Here is a 15,693-nt window from a genome sequence, read left to right as displayed (position 1 = left end):
ACTTAAGTCAACATTCATTAATGCTAGTAAGCTAGCCTGAGGGAAAAAGTAAACATTAAAAACTCAATCTCAAAAAAAAAAGCAATAAAAAGTGCATACACACACACACACACCCTTCTCAAAGTACATTTGCTGAGTTACTCTTATTTTCTTGTAGTCTGCTGCAAAAATACAAGTAAGTTCAAAGTAACATACCAAGTAACCCCTCCAAACTGTCTGTTTGCTGTTTCCTTTGGACACTCCAGCGTGGGCATCTTCAACTATCATAAAGAATACAATAAAGAAGCAAATTTTTAATGAAGGCTGTTTGGCAGGAGAGCAAACAAAGCATCTTGAGGGCTGTCAAAGTAATGTATACCCCCACATGGTCTCAAAAACACATAGTTGGGGGGGAGACAAAAATAACCCACCCAAAAGAAGGGAACCAGGTAAACACATGTTAAAGTTTGTAGGAGGGAGGAGAGATTCAAGTGGGCGGCAGACGTGTGGAATGCTGCACTGGAGCAGTCACATTTAAGTTGTATCTCAAAGAACGAAGTGACAGTCACAAAAATGTTTAATAAAACATATTTAATAAAAACAAATAATTGCTTGGCTAGAGTCAAACACTTGGGAGTGGTGAATACTAGGAAAGAGTCCCTCCCAAGAATCCTGAGATGCATCATCATCAGTGCTGAACAGAGCACATTAAGCTGAGGGGAGGTGTGAAGTGACACAGCCCAACTGGGAGTGCTGCCACTGACATTCAGGGAGCCAGGGAAACAGAAGGGGGCAGAAGGCTGCATTCTCATCTTCACAATGGCCCCAGAAAGCAAGCTCTGCACACGATAGCTTGGCAAGATGGTCGTCAACCCTAGCAAGAGTCTCAAAGGCACCATGAAAATACGTATGCGAGCACTGGGAACAAGCCGTCACAGAGTGCCATTGATCTTTAAACATGCTAAGACTGTGAGTTCACTGTAAATGAATTTATCAGATGCACACCTCTCTGTCTGTGTCTTTCTCCCCACTGATCCACACCAGTAGACCAGAGAACTCTAACAGATGCGATGCATTTATCCACTCTTAGCAAGGTAGCTAACCATTTCTCATGACATCTTGGTGGAACAGAGACATACAGGCTAGATCTCAAGTTCAGTGAATTATAAATAATTCCAACTGGAAAGTATGGATGATAAAGCTGCAATTACCCTAGAGAGAGGTTTCCGAGGTTTGTCACAGGTTCTTTTGTTGAATTCACTATCAAGATTTTGGAAGACATGAAAGTCATACACAGAATTGGCAGAAGTATTATTCTTGGTAACAGACTAAGGGTTTCCCCAGTTTTCTTACTACTGAGTAATGAGTCAAATCTAGCAAAATAATATCTCCTACAAAGGTAAAATATATTCTACAAAGAAGACATTCAGACTGCAAATAGGCACGTGAAAAAATGTTCACCATCACTCATTATTAGAGAAATGCACATCAAGACCACTATGAGACACCATCTCACACCTTTGAGAATGGCCCATATCAAACAGGCCAGAAACAGGATGTAGAGAAAAGGGAACCCTCCAACATTGCTGATGGGAATGTAAATTGGTCAGCTCTATGGAAAGCAGTATGGAGATGTCTTAACATTAATGGATTGTCCATTCAATCCAGTAATTTCACTCCTCAGCATGTAGCCCCAAAATTCAAAAACACTAATTTGAAAGGAAACTTGCACTCCCATGTTTATTGCAGTGCAATTTACTATAGCTCAATTATGGAAATAACCTAAATGCCCCAACAGATGAGTACATCAAGATATGGTATACACAATATATATTACACAGCAGTCAAAAAAGATAAAATCAAGCCACCTGCTATAACACGGATGGAGCTCGCAGAAACAGTGCTAAGGAAAAAAGTCAGAAGGAGAAAGACAAATACCAGATGGTGTCACTTTACATGTGGAATATGAAGTAAGTAAATTAAGTCATATAAAGACTAGCCTAGAAACTAACCCTTGATAGGTGACTACGGAACCAAAGGGGTAATGACAGACGGAGGGAAGCACATGGACTATGGTGGTGGGCTATGGGTGAGTGGTGCTGGGCGTGCTATGGTACCCACTATGGTACTACCTGATGGGGGTTTCCAAGCATTACCTCAATTAAAAATAAAAAATAAAAGTGCGCTTAGTCCAAAGATAGAGTGAATTGTCAGAGGAGGAAATTTACTTTCAATACCTCAAAGGGTTAGATAAGCTTTACTGGAAAAACCACTTTGCTGAGGAAACCAGGGTCTAGGCTACAGGGCTGGATTATATAACTGCTGAAGTGTGATCCAATTGATAACAGTCTAAGACACAGAAAAGTGGCCAGAAATAACATATTTCAAAAGTAAAAGAAAAGTCAACAGATCTCAATGATTAACTGAAAAAGCTTAAATGAGGTCAATGAAACAACAAATATGGCTACACATTTTTCATCTACATCAGGGGCTGGCAATCAATGGACAAAATCCAGCCACTGCCTGTTAGGTCTTTAAGTTAAGAACAGTTTGTGAAAAATATAAGCTCCATGAAAGCAGGAACATGGCCTTTTTTGTTCTCTGTTATTCCCTGATACCCCAAAAAAACAACCAATTTAGAGTAACAAATCTTTCCTGAATCAATGAATATAATAAGTAAGGCAGTCAAACAGAAATCCAACTGGGAAATCAAAACAGGGTTTAGAAGGCTATAGTTCAATACAGATTTTATTCATGTTGAAACTTACGTCTTTACTGTATTACAACAGCAGAGAAAAACCCAAGATTCTCTCTTTGGACACTATAATGTCCAATTATTGGGTGATATATTACCAGAATCCCTAAATTTCAGGAAACAGTAACAATCACTTAACAAAGCTAAATTCAGTCAAACAATAAACCAGTTAATTTATTATAATTCATCAAAGATTATCCCTTAACTTTTCCTATATATTCAAAATATAACTAAAGAAAAAAAAATAACTGTACAGAATAGTTGAGGAATAGATCCACAGTGTGCAAGGAGAGTTAGAATTTGCTTTCAAATTACAGACACCTTGCTAAGGCCCATGATGCGAGCTGTATGTTAGACATTATCCAGGACACAAATGGGTTGAGTGATAAGGTATCTGCTTGACAGAGAAAGTAGATAAGGACACCAGAAACTCCTGTGCAAGCCTAAGTTGTGAGTTAGGTTACAAGTACTATAGGACAGTAGAAACGTTAAAATCACTATGAATATACTAGGCCAGGATCTTTGTGAAGGAGACAGCCCTTGAGATGGGGCTGGAAAGGAGCTGGGCTACAAGAGGGAACAACATTGGGAAGACAGTGACAGCTCTGAGGAGGTGAGGAGGTGAGGAGGTGAGCAGAGTTAAGGCAATCGAAGCTGGACACCAGGAAGAGGGGGTTGTATCTATGTGAAAAACAAGTACACACTACTCAACCACATCATTCTCTTCCAAAAGGGAGGGAAATGTAGGATCAGGGCTCTCTGATTCATTTATAGCTGCATGCTGGACAGACTGCAGAACTCCAGGAAAGCAGAAGAGCGAGGAGACAATTGCTGGAGCCTGTGTGAAGGAATCCAGCTTGATGCAGCAGAAATGGGGTGAGTGAAAGAGGTAAAAACCTAAGAATCATTTACAAAAAACAAAAGCAAGTAACAGAATGAGGTTAATTATTAGTTATGGAGGTAAAAAGAAAGAACAGGTCAAAGATGGGTCCAAAGATTTCAGCGGGGATGTGTGACACAGACAGAAGGGGAACTCACAGCAGGACCCAGTGTTACAGAGGGAACATGTCAGTTTTCACTTTACAGGCGTGAACGACACTGAGCCCCCAGGCAGAGAGGTTCAGCACAGAAGAAGACGAACAGAGAAGAGGCAAGAAAAGTGGAGATGTCGGCACGAGGCCCTGCAGCTCAGTGACCAAACGAAAAGATGGGATCTCCAAGATGTGGGTGCAGCTTGATGACAGGAATTACAATCTGAATTCGACTGACTGGTCAAATGAACAGTATAACAGTATAATCAGATGTTTCCGTCGTAAAGTAGGACTGTTCCAGGTCTGTTCTGTCCAAACTGCAGAAAACAACTTTCTGCGGAGTTATCAGGAGCCTCCAGAGTAACCCAGAGTCAAGAGAATACAGTAAACGTAAGATCGAAGGTCCTGATCACAGCACAGAAGAGCATTCATATTAGAGTAAATTATTTTCAATCCCTTCCTGAGGTCAGGGCTGAGAAACAAGAAGTTCTTTTGCTTGTGTTTGTATGTTTTTAATTTATCAGGCATTTCTTAAAGCAGAATCATTTTTGTCCATTCATAATTCTGTTTAAACAGCCACTCATCCATAGTTAGAAATATCCATTAGTGGGCCTCCCTGGTGGTGCAGGGGTTAAGTCTCAGTGCTAACATGACAACAGCCTGAGTTCGATCCCCTGGCTGGGGAGCTGACCCACATAGGGCACAGGAGACCTCTCCTATTTCACCCGCTGCTCCCCTCAGCAGTGTATTTCAGTCAATCCTCCTGTTCTTCTCCTACCTCTATCTCTGGTGAATCCTCTCACCCTTGCACCTCGGGCCGATACCCCAGTTTTTCTATCTATCAATCAATCAATCTTTAAGAAAACAAAAAAAGAAACAACCATCAGAACTTACCATTCTTGGTACTGTCAAAAACCACCACTGAGACATTAGTAGAAGGGTTTTTTGGTTTTGCAACATTGAATATGTCACTGGCGGAATGAAAAGAAGGGTAGTGGGCAGGCAGGTCCTTCAGCGTAATGTTGGCTGGCAGGGCTGGGTCCAGGACAAGCATCGGCACCCTGATGCAGTGCGTGAGCAGGCACTCCAGCTGCTTCTCACTGGAAAGAGACACCCACATGCTCACGTCTACACTCCTGAAGAGTGACCCACACTGACAGACCTGCTAGGGCACTAAGCTTCCCAGATACTTTTCTAGAGCCTAAAAGAAATCATACCATTAATAAACCAGGAATTGTACTTCAAAGTATAAAAATTGTCACAACTTAGCAAGTAGGGTATAAAATGATCCTAAAAGTGACTCTAGAGATAGAAATTTCAAATCCCTAGTAATAAAAAAGAGTGCCACCAAAATTTACTAATTCAATGGTATAAGAAATTAAGCACTTCATTATTACAAAATATTTATAATAGTGAAAATACTGATGTGCCCAACATTTAGTAAAGTATAGAAGGTTAATTCATAATTGAAAGGAATGAAGTGTGAAAATAATTTTGCAACAGAAATATTGTCTGGCTATGTTTACATAGCTTATAACTATAAAAACATGTATGAAAAGGGAATAATAAAAATGATCACAGTTCTTGAATGAAGGCTGAAAAACATGTTTGTTCTTTTCAATGCCCCCCCTTTCTGTACTGCTACATCATTGCTTTAATTTAAGTCATTTAAAAGTAACCGTATTAACAATAAAATATTCAATAAGAATACCTAATTAACATAAAGATATGATTAGAAAGCACTTCTGGCTCTCAAACCCCCTCAGGACCATTTCTAAGAAGAACTCTTGCCTCAAGTCTAACGGTTAAGTGGGGAAGGGGCTGTCTCCCCCTGTAAAGGGGACAGTCCTACCTATGAGAGTCAGGTAGGACTCAAATTGGACTCAACCCTTTCAGAAATTACACAGCTTTGATTAGCTACCACCTGAATAATCAGTTTTTAATCAACTATGCCTTTGGAATTGCAAACTTTCACATGCAGTGGATGTATTTAATTTGGGGGTCAAAAAATAGCATAAGAGGTATTGAACAAGAGCAATGGAGTATATGTAAAATATTGCGTATCTAGCAAAAGCAAGGGAGAACATGGAATTTCATTTTATTCCTCAATAAAAGGAAAATAAAAGTGCTTACCTCTTCTTAGTTGGTTCTGTTGTATTCTTTCCAAGGATTTCTCTAGTGAAAGCAAATATATTTCAGTATATATATACATGGACTGTGCTAGCCTTAAATGTGAATAAGAGGAGACTTACAACATTGATTTTCTTGGTTACTCCACTGGAACTTACTAGTAGGTTAGGAAATAATTAAAATGCTTATAGCATTGAAGATATATAATAAATTATCTTTCACTGAAATATAATTGAAAAACAATATCATGTGTTCTATGGTAACTATGACAGTTTATCAAAATATGTTTACATTTTTCTACTAAAATATGATATCAGGCTGTCAAAGTCATTTTCATGCATGGGGAAGGTCTTATATTCTCTACGACAGACAGAAAGTCAATTTGTTACAGTATTACATGGCTAGTGACCCAAATGGAACGCACCCAAAACATTCGTAAACAGGAGAATGGGGTAATTCTCGGTAAATCCTCCTGAGGAATCAGAGGGGGAGTCACAGCATTGCCCTCATTCTGACGACTCTCCAGAAGCCCATTGAATCTTTCCCAGATAAAGTATATAAAATGGTCAAAAGTACATCATTAAAAAAATTTACAATGTTTCTAGCTCCATGGTATACTATTTGATATTTAAAAGGGGGGCAAACAAAGGGAATATATTTCTTAGTGCCTTTGTCAAATAGAAAAAATATATGTCTCTAGGTCTATTTTATTTTTCAAGGGAAAAATGGGTCTGATGGTGAAGCTCTTTTGCATAATAAAACATATTTCATAAAGATATTATGCAGGGACTGAGACTGAGTGAGCAGGAAGCCAAGGGCCCCTCGACCCTTACGCCCCTTAAGACATCACTACAGTGTCAAGGTGATAAAATGGCTACCTGACAAAGCAAGACCAGGATCTCCCCAAAGTGGCTGCTGACATCTTGTCCTGGCATGAGTCTGAAGATCAGATTTTTGTTTGGATAGCATTGTAAACATCACCTTATCCTTCTGAAATGGGCTGTTGTTTGCACTCAGAGAATGTGTTGTGGGTTTTGTTTCTGGAATATCGGCTTTACCTCATTGCTTTCTGCTCCTCCTCCATCTGTTCTCTCACTTGCTGTAGCTCCTTCAGTAGTTCAAGATCGGTGCCATTCACCCAGGTGTAAACCACATCGATTGGCATGGGCAAGCAGAGCCTAGGATAAACCCACAAGTCCCCCAGCTTAGATGTGTTCTTCCATTATTTGAGAGCAAGAGCATAGTAGAGTTGAAATTTTGAGGTTATGAAAAAAAAAATTAATGAGAAGATCATCTGACCAAGGCATCTGTCACAGGATCATCTGCTTTCAAACTGGAGCTGGGGGACTAATATTCATTGAGAACTTTCTTTGAGCTGTGCTATGAGCACACTTTATGCGGTGTGCACGTGATCCTTACATCAGCAGTGGAGGCTGCTGTCACTCCACTTTTGAGATTGTGGGAGCCTTGGAAGATCATTTTGAACTGCTTCAAGTCCAGGTTAGCAAGTGAACAAGCTAGGATACAAATGCAGCCAAACTGAGGGGGAAAATTAAGAGGCTAAACCCAATTACCAAGAAAGAGTTAGCAAACAGCTTACGATGAAGACCCAGCCCTCTTATTTAATGCTGCACCCTTCCCCTTCCCACTGCCCCCAAGGCTGACAATGCTTCTTGCCCTAGTTTTCTTTCTTCCTTTTTTTCACAGCACTTATCACTTCTCTATCACATTAGATAATTAACTTCTTACCTACCTGGGTAATTAGGTGTCCCTCCCCCGGAATATAAAGCTCCAAGAAACAGTAAATGTTCCTGTTTTGTTCCCTACAGTACCAACCAAAGAGTGCCTGACAGAGGAGCTCAGCGGGTGTTTGCTGAATTAGACCATGTCTATGATACACTAATGCCACAGGAGACCTTTCAGAATCTGTTACTTTTTTTTCTTAACATCTTGTCCTCAAAATAAGAAGCTGAGCAGAAACACATGCAATTTGCAGCAACATGGATGGCGCTGGAAGGGATCATGCTCAGCGAAATAAGCCAAAAAGAAAAAGAAAAATACCGGATGGTCTCACTCATAGCAGGAATCTAGAAAACTTAAATAATGGACCAGGAAAATGAATAACTATAAGAAAGTGAAAATCAAAATCAACAAAAAACTATGAACCAGAGACACTTTTAGGGGGGCGGGGGCGGGAGGGGAGGGATTGGGGTCAGAATGGGGGGCTGCAATTGTATGGGGAATATAACAATAAAATTTATAAAAAAAAAAAAAAATAATTCTTGGGCTTAGTGTTTCTATTAAGGAGGTTCTATTCCTGCTGAAAGCTTCCCTTTTGTTTCACTACCCAAATCCCACCATCTCTTGGGGCCTGCTGCAGACGCATGGCATGAGACTTCGGCCAGTTGTGTTTCAAGTTTGATCTTCATGAAATGGCATATTTTCTTTAGGCCAAGGAACAGAGTACATCCTGCCCCTTTGTCTTCCTCACAGGCCAGGCACAGGATGAAACCCAACCAGGATGAAGGGCTCCAAAGATTAACCCAAAAACCACATCTGTGCTTTCGGCTGCCATCAGGCCACTCAGTGCAGGGTTAATTATCACCAAGGGAGAATAAATACAGTTTGGTGGTAAGTCTGAAAAACGGTGGAAGGAAAAAATAAATAGCACAAGTGACAACCACTTTTAGCTTAAAGGAAAACTTGAGTCATTTATTCAAGGAGGAAATGAGCATCAGAAAGAGTGTTCATTTACTCCTTGAATAAGTATTTATCAAGCACTTTGGATGTGCTAGGCTCTATTCCAGAAGCTGGGGACTCAGCAGTCAATAAAATAAAACCCAAATCTGTGCCTTTGTGGAGCTTATATTCTAGAAAGGTGAAGACAGGGCAAACAAAGCCAACTGATGTTAAATATTGTGAGGAAAGTAAAGCAGAAGACAGAAATACATGGCATGTCTATGAGGGGCGCAGGGTTCGTTTTAAACAAGGAGACCAGGGACGGCTGACAAAGTAGCCCGTCAGCAACGATGTGAAGGAACTGAGGCAGTTATGAGGGTCACTGGCTGAAGAATGGTCCAGAGAAAGGGAACACTACATGCAAATGCAGACCTAACCTATCCAAAGCACCGGGGCCTGCATGGAAGAGTGTGAGGGTCGAAGAGGCATCAGGGGACTCACAGATTCTTGGAGGAAGATGGGGAACCACACTTCAGACTCAGGAAGAGGGACAGCTGCACATGTACCCATCCTCCTGTCATGGTCACCACTGCCTGCAGAGTACACTCCTTCATAATCTCCTCCTGTGCCAGACACTCCAGTTGCATACTTCCACCCAAACAGGATAAAAATGTGCAGGCTTTTGTGCTCTGAACATTAGTCCTCTTCCCAGAATATTCTCTTTCAAATGTCCTTTAACCATTTCCTCCTTCCTCAAACCTCTCTATCACCTGACACCCCCCCCCCACAAAGAAAACAAACTGCTTAACATGCAGTTCCCACTGGCCTTTGTACTCCTTAACGCACTGTCTTATACTATTTTTTAGGTGCCTACCTTCCACTTAGGTAGAGTACCTTTAAGGCAGAAATGGTGCCATGCATTCTGTGTCCTGCTTCCTTAGCGGTTCCCTCTTTCTCGCATCTGCAGGCTCACTCTCTGCAGCATTTGTATGTCAGTGTTCTCAGACCAGGCCTGGCAGGCATCAGAACCACCTCTAGGACTTGCAAAACACAGACTCCTGGGTTCCCTCCTCAGAATTTCTCATCCATTAGGTCTACAGTGGAGCCCCAGAATGTGCATTTCTAACTAGTTCTTGGGTCTTGATATTGCTGCCTGTCTAGAAATTCGCTTTGAGAAACACTGATTGAGATGCAGACTACAGATTATATCTTCAAGTTTACAAAAAAAAACCTCCCCTTGCCAAAAAGAGTTCTTCTTGTTCATCACCATAGGTTTAGGAAATGTGTTGAGTATATGGTTGGTTTTAACATGGACTTGTTGGCTGTTAGTTCATTCCCTCAAATACACTGGTCTTTTGCATTCCCTCCCCTCCAAACAAAACCCCCAAAACCCTCTTACATGCTTCATGTTACCCACATGAAAGCTATCCAAGGTCATTTCACTCCCTGCTTCTCAGGTCTATTCTCAGACTAAAAATTTGTTTGAAAAAACTGCTTATGTGACTATTTTTAAAAAGAAAAGATTTTTAAAAGGATCGCATACTCCAGAGCTTTCCTGTGCTTTGAACAAAGATTAATTCTGCTATTAAAGATGTTTAAAATAGACTCAAGAGATAGCTACACATGCTCAATTGAAGAGAACAACTTAAGTGCTTGATGCGTTACTGCAATGGCCCTTTTATGGCTGTTCACGTGACCAATTTAGTTCTCTGGTGTGAAGCTGACAACCATGAGGGAATCAGGCGATCCACTCCAGGTCAGTGAGTCAGTTGCTTTTCTGCTGTTAGAAATGGTCACAGTGAGTCTCCAGTCAATCCCTCTCCCCATGACCACTGTCTTAGTTCCCCTATGAGAAGAAGGCCCGTATCTTCAAGCTGGCAATGAAATGAGTCATCTCTGACTCAGAACCAAAGCCAGGGTGACAGTGATACAACTTTTATTTTAGTCAGTTTAGTTTAAGTGAATATTAAAGTCACTTAATGGTCCTCTTGGGTCTACATTCTATGAAGCAGGTAAGAAAACTTAGAACTTAAATAGTATGTTAGAACCAGAGTTGGAAGAGACTTTACATTTAATCCAGTATCTACATTTTAGAGGTGACTGACTTAATTCCTCACAATTTGTCATAGTAGTTAGTAATTTACCTATTTGCTTATTATTGACATATAGAATGGGTTCTTTTTTCTTTTATTCAGGAAAAACAACATTAAAAAAGACTTAATAGAGAAACTAGTAAAACAATAAATACTTCATACCACCACTATGGTATTTCTAAATATATGAGAACCAGTGCTGTAACGTGATCCAATTACCTGTCATCATCAAAATTAGGCAATTTAAAAATAATCCCTACATAATTATAAAATCAAACTATATTTTAAATGCAATCTAAAATTAGGAGAAATATTTAACATATGCGCTCACACACACAAATTCTTCATAAAGAACAAAAGTGCTTGATTGAAAATGCTGACCTCAATGTTTGCAATTTCTAAGCTAGCTTTCCTTATACAAGTCTGAAGGCCATCAGGGCAGGGCTTTATGCACCTAGCACAGCGTAAGGCAAAGCAGGTTGAGTAAGTATTCAACAGACATTTTGAGTTACAAAAGACAAGTTATTTTGAGCTTCCTATCGGAGAATTTACATGGTTAAAATGAAAATTGGAGAAGTATGAAAACTACACTGAGAATCCATAAATATGATAGTCTCCAAATTGGTTGCCAGATCTGCAGCTTCTATTATCACCAGTGAACTTGACAGAAATGAAAAGCCTCAGAGCCCCACTGATCAGAAACTCTTTTCTCAAGCCCTGTGGGTTGTGCTACACACCAAAGTTGGAGAACTGCTGCATTAAGGACGCAGTTCTCAACCTTGCTCTTTTAACATTCTTAAAATTATTAAGGACCCAGAGAAATTTTATCAGAATTCTTCACGTGTTATATCTGAAAATAAAAGACATTTAAAAAATTTATTAATTCATTTTAAAACAATAAGCCCCTTTACATGTTAAGATGAGTAACTTAATGAAAATAACAATGTTTCCTACAACAGAAAAAATTTTGTGAGGAGGTGCTGTTTTACATTTCTGAAAATCTCTTTGCCTGGCTTAGTAGAAGAAAGCAGGCATCTCAAATCCTCAACATTTAATCCATTCCCGTATCGGATCTGTTATTTCAGTTCCAGTATATGGAGAAAGCCCAGGCTGTCACGTATGTTTAGTTGGAAAGGGGAGGAGTATTTTTAACAATCTTTTCAGATAATAGTGGATCTTCTTTGGCACTAGCTCAAATAAGTTGTGATTTCCTAAAATTATGAGCAGTGTGAAATCTGAAACACTTTGTGCATTTACAGTAAAATCTATTTGTCTTTTTTTGCACTCTGAATGGCTCTTTTATGCAGGCAAGATCCTGGAAAATAACAGCTTACTGAGTTATGCAGATCTGGTAAATGGTGAGGCATTTCCTTAATCATCTTATATAACATTAGCATGTGATTTTTTTTTTTTTTTTTTGGTTGATGCCACAAATCTAGTTACAGAAGTCTTTACAATACTGTGAGAGTGTGGTGCAGACAGGTTTTTCAAATTTTCCACTATTTCCAAGTTTTATAATTCTTACTTGAAAGCTCAAATTTTATCATCAAAACAAATTTATCAAAACAATTTCTCCCATTTGTTTTCCTTTAAGAGACAGGATTGCTTTGTTCATTGTCAGAAAATACCTACACAATGACCAAGTCTGAGCATTCTTACTGTTATTTGTGCTACGAAGCAGTAACGATGGTGCTCCAGGAAAAAGGACATCTATCTAGCTCAGGCTGCAACTCCAGACAGAAAACAAGGTTGTGCTTTTCCTCAAGACAACCAATGACCAAGCATCAGGGGCTTTAGGTATGCTTCCCATTTCATCACAAAAAAAACCATAAAAAGGTACTGAGAATGTCAAGATAAATGAATAGTGTTCACGGCTTCATCATGAACACCTTTAAATGAAAGTAGCTTTTTACTTTTCCACCTGAAAATGTGTGTGTGGTGGGGAAGAATAGGATGACTCATGATCAGATGTGGAGATTTTACTTGCCACTTCATTTGGGCCACCAGTGCAAAGGTCAAGTGAAAAGAAGCAAATAACAACCTTAGCATTGTTAGAAAAACAGTTTTGATTTCTCAGCCCCACCACCACCCAATTCCACAAGAAGTGTCTGAAAACTAGTGAGTTACGGGATTCTAAGGGAAAGATCTAGAGTTTCCCTCCTTTGCTGGTATTCCTTAGAAGCCATCTCTCTACTGCACTATGAACTTCTTTACAGCAGTCACATCTCAGGTTTAAAACACAGTAAGGCTCAAAGATTCAATCTTTGCTGAAGGAGCAAATCTAGGTGCTTGAAGGACCAAAGCAAAGAATAAAGCTTTTAGGTCAACTCAAGGAATCCCACAGCCCTTCTTCATTGAGGTGTTCAGGACTATCTAACACTTTACACCATACATCTAGCTAGCAGAGCTATTTTAAAACCTATGTACCCAACAGAAACCACATAGGCACCCATAAAAGGGAATGGTGGAACAGGATGTGATCTTAAGTGAGAAACAAGGTCCCCAGGGTATTGGCAGTCTAGGGGGTCTCAGAAAACAGTCAAGGGGTGCATGCTGACAATAATTATTACTGTTAGGTCATCTAGTTCAGCAAGAGTAAAGGGACATATGGCCTATCAGGATGGAGGGAGACCTCTGCTATAGTCCCTAACATCCAGACCAAAGTTTTCGGTGAGGTGAACAACCTGTTAGCTATCCCTGCTTTGATAATCTCTCGTTCCGCACCATGTAAGAATTCACTGTGCACACATCACACTGAAAAGGAAAGTCAAGAGATACTGTAAAAAGAAAGTAAATGAAAAAAGTACTCTTTATTTTTTGAAGTTAAAATGATGACCAAAAATTCAAAACCAAAAATTCATTAACGATCATTCCCCTGGGTGAAGGGAATACAGAATGGGACACAGACTTTACTTTTATTTTTCTGTATTGTCTGAACTGTTTTCACCCATAACTATATATTGCTTTTATAACATAAAACAATATAGGTAATAGTTGTATAGATAAAGACCAAAAAGAGACTGTGTGATCCATTTTAGCTGCAAGAAGAGAAGGAAGATGTAAAATATTGTTTCCACTCTGAGGTCTGCCTTGTAAGGGAAGAAAGTCTCCAAAGAAAAGCAAAATTGAAGGAGACCTGAAGACTGGCCGTAGAACAAGACTCAACTGGTAAGATGGTCGTTCTGCCCCACAACAAGGGGCGAGATGTGGTGGCCAGGGCAGGTGAAGGGGGGCTCTTCTTGGGCGCTGTCATGGGAACGGCCCTGGTTAACAGAGTGATGTCAACAGAAGAACAGTCGCCAGGGCTCAAAAGTGGCTGTAGAGTAGCCACCTCCGGGGGAATGGAATTACCTTTAGCTCCCAGGACTGGGCCAAGGAAGAAAGGAGATCCTATAACTTAAAGAACAGCAATCCCCTGATCCCTTATCTGTGGTTTCACTTTTCAAGGTTTCAGTTACGCACAGTGGTTAACACATTCCTAAAATATCATGTACAAAGAGGTATTCTGAGAGAGAAAACCCACGGACTTTTATAACATTGTTTGTTATTGTTAATTCTTACTGTGCCTAATTTATAAATTAAACTTTATCATAGCTGTGTATGTATAAGGAAAAAAAGTATAGCATAGGGTTCAGTACAATCTTTGCATCCATTGGGTGGGAGTGGGAGGGTCTTGAAACAGACCCTCCAGAAAAAGGGGAGCTACTGAACTCAATAAGACGCAAAGCATTTTACTCTTTGGGAAGTAGAACTTTCACCCACAAGAGGTGGGGATGGGCTACAAGGTTATTTCAGATGGGAATAATCTTGAATAAGCTAAACCATATCTACAACTAGGAAAAGACCCTTGGGAAGCAGAAATGAGGTTGCTCCTATCTGAAGCAAGGGTAATTTTTTAAATATATATTTAAAGCAAGAGTGATTTCATGACTCATCACTTTAATGTAAGTAAGTTACTTTCCAAAATTGATCTCACCGATTCTGAAAGGACTTTCCAGCAATATTGTCTCTGTAGGAATCAAACAAAACGTGGTATTGATCCCGGCTCCATTCCAGAACCACCTAGAGAAAAAAGAAAAAGAAAATGTGTTTTCTTTGTATCAAAAACTAAATGTATGGACCTCCCTGGTGATGCAAGGGGTTAAGTCTCAGCACTATGAAGCTATCAGCAGCCACTGCAGCAAAAGTTTGATTCCCAGCCAGGGAGCTACCCACATGGCAGAGCAGACCTCTCCTGTCTCGCCTGCTGTTCCACTCGGCAGTGTATTTCAGTCAGTCTGCCTATTCTGCTCCCCACTGTCTCTGGTGAATCCTCTCACCACCATCACCCCTCCCCTGCACTTCTGACCTACATCCCAGCTCTTGCATACATAAATAAATAAATCTTTAAAAAAAACCTAAATGTATATGACTTCCATTTCATGAAGAACTGTAAAGAGAACAGGGAAAGCAATCAAAATTCATCCATTCACTCGGTGCCTGCCATATACCTGACATGGTGCTCTTCGTGCTCAATGCAGATGAAAAGGCTACCATATCAGCTATCACACACAGATATGGAAATAAAGCTACAGTTCCTGGCTTGGGAAGGGGAAGAGCAAAGTGAAGCAAAGAGATCTGAAAGGAGGTGCATGAGAACTGGTGACTGGAAAATAAGCTCACAGGTAAGGAGAAAGGGACAGCACCTGAGCATCCTCAAAGGCTGCTGAGAAGCAGCAAGGGCAAGCTGTTTGAGGACAACTGTCCAGTGGGTGTTGCTGGCGCACAGCTATACAGCTGCAGATAAGTGGGCTTGGAATGGAAGCGGGGCCCAGATGATGACATGACTTGCATGTCATGGGACATAGAGGCAGCAAAGAGTTTTGACATAGCTGTGTGATCCATCCAGAACGTGGAAAAGACTTCTCACAGCACAGAAGAACACAAGGCAAAACCAAAGAAACCAACAAGATATAGGGGGTGGTGAGCTTATGACCTATGATTAATAGGTAATGCCGATGACCTTGCTAAATATTTCAGGAGAAAA

General features: G+C 40.2%; 1 protein-coding gene across 1 annotated transcript in view; it reads right to left on the bottom strand.

The window, feature by feature from the left end:
- GNPTAB (N-acetylglucosamine-1-phosphate transferase subunits alpha and beta) overlaps window positions 1–15,693 on the bottom strand; it is a 54,283-nt gene that overhangs the window by 21,774 nt on the left and 16,816 nt on the right. The window contains exons 2-6 of the mRNA XM_037513778.2: window positions 14,644–14,729; window positions 6,954–7,073; window positions 5,899–5,940; window positions 4,660–4,865; window positions 196–260 (exon numbers count right to left, since the gene is read on the bottom strand). Of these exons, the coding sequence (XP_037369675.1) occupies window positions 196–260; window positions 4,660–4,865; window positions 5,899–5,940; window positions 6,954–7,073; window positions 14,644–14,729 (519 nt within the window). The remainder of the gene's footprint in view (window positions 1–195; window positions 261–4,659; window positions 4,866–5,898; window positions 5,941–6,953; window positions 7,074–14,643; window positions 14,730–15,693) is intronic.

Source organism: Talpa occidentalis, unplaced genomic scaffold (genome assembly GCF_014898055.3).
Source record: "Talpa occidentalis isolate TD23 unplaced genomic scaffold, MPIMG_talOcc4v2.1 talOcc4.16, whole genome shotgun sequence".
Lineage (NCBI taxonomy): Eukaryota > Metazoa > Chordata > Mammalia > Eulipotyphla > Talpidae > Talpa > Talpa occidentalis.
Note: the sequence above shows the minus strand (reverse complement) of the source record. Positions and strands in the feature narration are given on the sequence as shown.